Genomic DNA, 6,000 nt, shown 5'->3' with positions numbered 1-6,000 from the left:
TCAATTCAGCTGCAAGGTTCCCTTTGCTCTTTTGTCTGAAACATTTTTTTTTTTTAATTTAGCATCATGTACAAACATATCTATGAGACTGATTAACTCTCCATCAGGTCATTCACATGAGGAGCATTACTAATTCCAGCACTGAACCCAGTTAGACTCCATTAACCACTCAGAAAATTCCCCTCCAATTACCCATTTAATATTCCTCCTGTCCAGGAAATTTCTCTTCCATTCAAGCCAGCTCTGCTTGTTATATTGAACTTCCATGTAAGAAATATGGATACCCACTGGACAAGTGGGTTAGAGTGTCACTACTTGCAGTGGAGGTGATGGCAATTCAAAGCCAGATGCCAGTGGCCTGGTTCATTAAATAACATGCTACAAAGTCCTGTAAGGGTCATAGTCCAAGCCATCTGATAGGGGGGAGTTTGTGACATTAAACCAAATTATATAAGAAAACAAGGGTGCTTGTGCATGTGTGCTTATGTTTTGATGAATGGGGAGCAGACATTCCCAGATGCAAAGGATTACAAAGGCGGATCATGCCGAAAGGAGACCTTTTGGTTCATATTTAGGTTAGATGCAAAAAAATTATGATAATGATAAATAAATAAATGAATAAATAAAAACTATAATAATGTAAATAATGATAAATAAAATACATAAATAGATGCATAGGTATAGTCAAATAATAAACAGGTAAATAGTAAATAAGAATAAATTGACATATAACTAATAATAAATGAGAATCAAGCAAATAATAATAAACAGACAAATGATAACAAAACAAATAATATAAAATAAATGACAGTTATTATAACATTTGCTTACGTGCTTATCTAAATGATTCTTAAAGCTTTGAACTGAACTACATTGCACTGCCTCTGCAGGAAGTTTATTCCATTCATTAATTAGATGGTTGGTGAAGTTGTTTCTACCCACTTCCAAATTAAATCTATTCCCTGACAGTTTGAGACCACTGTTTCTTGTCTGATTCTCATTCAGTGTGAAAATTTTGTCAATTTTTATGTTATCAATTCCCTTTAGAATCTTAACGACCTGTATCAATTCACCTCTGAGTCCACACTTTTTTTTTTTAGGAAAAACAGATTCATATATTTTAGTCAATTTTCATATGATTTATTTCTGATATTTGGAATAAGTTTTGTGGCTTATTGTTGTACTTTTTTTAATCTGTCAATGTCTTTAATGAGATTCGGTGACCATACGGAAACAGCATGTTCCAAATGTGGATGAACTAACAATTTATATAGCTTGTTAATGAGTGATGGAATTTGAAGTCAAAAGATTGTGCAATCAGTCCTAGAATCTTATTTGGTTTCTCAGAGGCTGAAATACACTGCTTGGATGATTTGAGGTCATTCCTGATAATTACGCCGAGATCTTTTTCACTATACACTTTTGTTAACAAATTTCCAAATAACTTATAATCGTACTTACTGTTATTTTTACCTATGTGCATTACCTTGCATTTACTTGTGTTAAATTTCATTATCCACTTTTCAGACCATTGCTGTAATTTATCTAAATCTTGAATATCTAATTGGTTTAAGTGATCATTTGCCATTCCGCACAATTTTGTATCATCAGCAAATTTGGAAAAAATAGAATTTAGTCCATGGTCTATATCATTTATATATACTATGAATAGAAGTGGCCCAAGAACGGAACCTAGAGGAACTCCACTTGTAACATTTTTCCATCTAGAAGTCTTTCCATTTAAAACAACTCTGTTTTCAATCATTCAACCAATTATTAGTCCAACTTAATAGGCTACCACTTATTCTGTGTAAGCTAATTCAGTAAGTAGTCTTTCGTGTGGGATGGTATCAAAAGCTTTTGCAAAGTCTAGATACTGGTATATTAAATCTATATTGTCTCTTTTGTCATAATTCATGAATGTGTTGTAGAATTCGAGTTAGTCATCCAAGAATGTTTCTGTCTGAAACCATGCTGGCTGTCATTTATCAAACAATTACTTTTTAAATGATGATCAGTAGCATCTCTGATGATAGTTTCCATTATTTTTCCTATGATTGAAGTCAAACCTATAGGCCTGTAATTATTTGGTTTCGTTTTGTCACCTTTTTTTTTTAATACGGGAGTAACATTAGCTAGCTTCCATTCTCTTGGGACATCTCCGGATATGATGGATTTCTTGAATAAGACTTGTTCAGTACAAATGCAGATGGTACATAATTTGAATGTGACCTAATATCAGATAGGTCCCTTCTAATAATAACATAATTCAAATTATGTGCCATCTTTTCAGTTAGAGAATTGATGATGGGGAGGTAGATACTGAATTCATTGAAACAATTGAATTTTATATTTTCAGGCAGCAACTGAACAACATGATCAAATCAGGAAGTATGGGTGAGGAGTGGCATATGGCAAAGAAGAGTAGCAAGGAGCGTCTGCAGTACTTGCACACATCAGATGAGTACAGTGATCTAGACATCATCTTTCCTGAGCATGAGACCACCATCAAGGTAAGTCTGGGACATTGAAAATATAAGCTCCTTTTTTTCCACTGTTGCCCTAAGAAGCCTTTCAGTGTAACTCATGACTCTATCAGGCCCACAGGTTAATCCTATCAATGAGCTCCCCTGTGTTTGGCGCCATGCTCATGGGACCCATGGCTGTTGCGAAGGAGCTTCCACTGCCAGAGGACTCCCCTCAAACTTTTAAGAAGCTTCTGGAGCACATTTACCTGGATGAGATGAACCTGGAGTCTGTCGAAGAGGCTCTTGAAGTGTATGCCCTAGCCAAGAAATACATGGTGGAATCTGCTTGGGAAGCTTGTGTACAGGTACGAGGAGTCCACTTTTCCTTGCTTGTCTGAACATTATCAGAGTATTGTCTACAGAAGGTTTATAATGTTATGTTGCTTATATTATGATAGTATGGTGATCAAGACTGTGAACTCCTCTATTTCCCTCCACTGTATGGAGTATTGGCTACATAAGTTTTATGCTGCAGGGTCCTTCAGTGACAGCCTTATGTTTCAGGGAAAAAAAAAAAAAAAAAAAAAAAAAAAAAAAAATATATATATATATATATATATATATATATATATATATATATATATATATATATATATATATATATATATATATATATATATATATAACTTTTAACCTCTACTATTCCTCCTTTAACAGCTCAATGACTACCTCTTTGGCAAAATAATCTCCAAGAATAGATACATTGGTTATCAACAGCGAAAGACTAGAAATACTATTATCCTCTCTTTTTTCCTATATTGATTTGTGTATATAAACTAATGCTGTTGATGTCTGGAACATGGGTGAGGCTTGTCCAACCATGCATGGTTGATATGCCCCCACATGCTCTACAAAAACTTTGTAAAGGGAGACCAAAGGATTGGCTTTGTGTGTCATATGTAGTAATGTAAGTGATGAGTGAGGTTGTGGTAGAGTAAAAATCCACTCTTTCAGCAATCAGTGCCGTTATTTTTCTGACCTTTTGGCACATTCTCCAAAACATAGTAAGACATAGTAGTTTTGAAAAAGGTGCTGAACTAAGGTGAATAATGAACTAATATTTGGTTTTCCTATATGTTGCCATGCAATTTTTCATTTTATACATACATATACCAAGGGCTTTTTCCCCCATACAAGAGAGGTAACCAAAGTCAAAGCCATAAATCCACTCCCACCCATTTCATCCCCACATACTCCACTCCCATTCACCACCCCTCTCTCCCTCCCTCTTTGCTTGGTTTCTACTAGATGATAGTCATCCCTGTATCTCACCCATTGCCCTGGGTTAGAAGCAGTGCAGTAAGATACAGCACAAAAGGAGAGTAGATGTGAAATGGGGTAAGAGTATGGCAGAAAATTTTGAAAGCAATAAGATGTTTTGGAAGGAAATTAAGAGAGGAAGGGGAGGCAAATCAAGTAGAGATGGAGAGAGATGATAATGGAAGAGACAGCAGTAAGAGGAAGATGGGCAGAGTATTTTAGGGAGTTGCTAAATGTGAAGGAGAATAGGGAGGGAAAGGTAGTTGCAGTGTGAAGCACCAAGAAAATGATAGTGATGAATGAGGAAAATGGAGGAGAAATAAGAAACGATGAAATGAAAGCAGTTATTAAAGTGATGAGAGCAGATAAGGCACCTGGGTTAGATGGGTGGTAAGGGGAGCATTTAGTTTGTTCTTAAATTCTTGTATGGTTTTTGCATACACTGTTGCCTCATCCAATATGCCAGACATCCACCACTCTGTGTGGGAAAATATTCTTTTTTAGATCCCTTCTATAACTATCCTTTTTTGAGTTTCTTTTCATGTCCTTTTGTTTTTCTTTTATCCTACTTTAATAAATCTTCTCTGTCGAGGACTTCCATGCCTTTCATGATTCTGTAAATGGGCAGTAGATCTCTTTCACTTCTTTGTTCCAGGGTTGGTAATTCCAGTTTGGACAATCTCTGTATGTAAGTGTGAGTATAGTAGTTTCAAATGGATCAAACTCCGAAATGCCTATTTCTCATGACACTTTTCAATCCCCCAAGGCATTTACTTGTTTCTCTCAGTCTACAATTTACCTCCAACTCCACTCCCCCCTCCTGCCACATGGGACTGTACCAAAACTATCCACCCCCTCCAGCCCCTCTTCCTCAAAACCCTTCATGTCTGAAGGGATGCCTCAAAAGTAGTCTTGAAAGCACTGGCTGCATGTTACTTTGCAATTACTGCTGCACAATAACATACAGTCAATACCTTGGCATTATATTTATTGTTATCAGTTCAACTGAGTTTTATGGGTTTTGTTTTTTTACTTTTAATTATTCCTTGTAGATCAAATTATAAGTGCAGTATATTTGTACATATTCTTTTACATTTTACCTTTTTATAACTAATAATCTTTTCATGCATACAGACAAAGTGATCACAGAAATGTGCAGAATATACCTTGTGTTTTGCTGATAATTAATTATTGTTTGCAATTACTCTTAACCCTTTAGCGGGCAAGTAGCCATTCCGGGATACTTAATACTACGTTTTTTACGAAACGTATTGCAATACGTTGATAACGTAGACGGCTTGGGTTGGTTTCAGCTAATGAGGGAACTCCTTGGCTATTGTTCTGCACCAATCAGATCACGCTAACCCATGCGGGAGCTTGAGATGCGTGGACAGAAGCATGCAGTCTCTGTCTAGACGCTGTACCAGGCAAATCTACTTCGAGTTACTTCAACACACACGCCTCCCACACCCGCAATAATGAAGGTAGGTGTATAGAAATCTGATAGCACATAGCCAGATAAATATGTTCCAATGTGATATGGGTGTCAAGTGTAAAATGTGAAAAGAAATTGGTGAAAAATGATGGTGAAATAAGAGGGTGTCCCGCGCGGGACTTATGACCGGTTCACGGGAAACCATGTTAGTCCCGTATGGGATACTATGCCCGGTCTACGGGGAACCATATTAGTCCCATGCGGGACTTTCGGCCCGCTATGGGTATCTTATTTAACGAAATGTTTGGTGATTTATTCATAATGAAACAAACTTATGGTGATGTGGAACATTTATCTGGTTTGTGTGTGAGACCCATGTGGCATATTGCCTGAAAATACGGATGTTTTCTGTGATTACCTGCAATATATTTACTTATAGTGAAGATTATGGTGCATTATTTTGTGTTTTTAGTTAAATATGGCCCTATCATGCTTCCTCATTTCAGCCTTCGACATTCTACTCTGATGCTAGGAGGTTTACTCGTAGGCAGCAGGCTCAGAGGGAAAAGGAGACCCTCTCTAAATACCTGATTCCTCCCAACTGTTCCGACAGTGACATGGAGGTGGAGGATGATGCCCTGGATGATGTCTTTGACTGCGACCCTGACCCTGACTTCCTCCTCAACCTCCCTGATGATCTAACTCCCTCAACCTCAGGTAAGCAACGAAGCTAATGTTTTAAAGAGCAGGAGTGTTTGTTTTGGTGCCATGTTTAAA

General features: G+C 37.0%; 1 protein-coding gene across 1 annotated transcript in view; it reads left to right on the top strand.

The window, feature by feature from the left end:
* LOC143031096 (BTB/POZ domain-containing protein 6-A-like) overlaps positions 1 to 6,000 on the top strand; it is a 41,172-nt gene that overhangs the window by 25,335 nt on the left and 9,837 nt on the right. Inside the window, exons 2-3 of the mRNA XM_076194527.1 lie at positions 2,360 to 2,513; positions 2,600 to 2,833. Of these exons, the coding sequence (XP_076050642.1) occupies positions 2,376 to 2,513; positions 2,600 to 2,833 (372 nt within the window). The 5' untranslated portion in view covers positions 2,360 to 2,375. The remainder of the gene's footprint in view (positions 1 to 2,359; positions 2,514 to 2,599; positions 2,834 to 6,000) is intronic.

The sequence above is a fragment of the Oratosquilla oratoria genome, chromosome 12 (genome assembly GCF_046742065.1).
Source record: "Oratosquilla oratoria isolate Oo_2021 chromosome 12, ASM4674206v1, whole genome shotgun sequence".
Taxonomy (NCBI): Eukaryota; Metazoa; Arthropoda; class Malacostraca; order Stomatopoda; family Squillidae; genus Oratosquilla; species Oratosquilla oratoria.
Note: the sequence above shows the minus strand (reverse complement) of the source record. Positions and strands in the feature narration are given on the sequence as shown.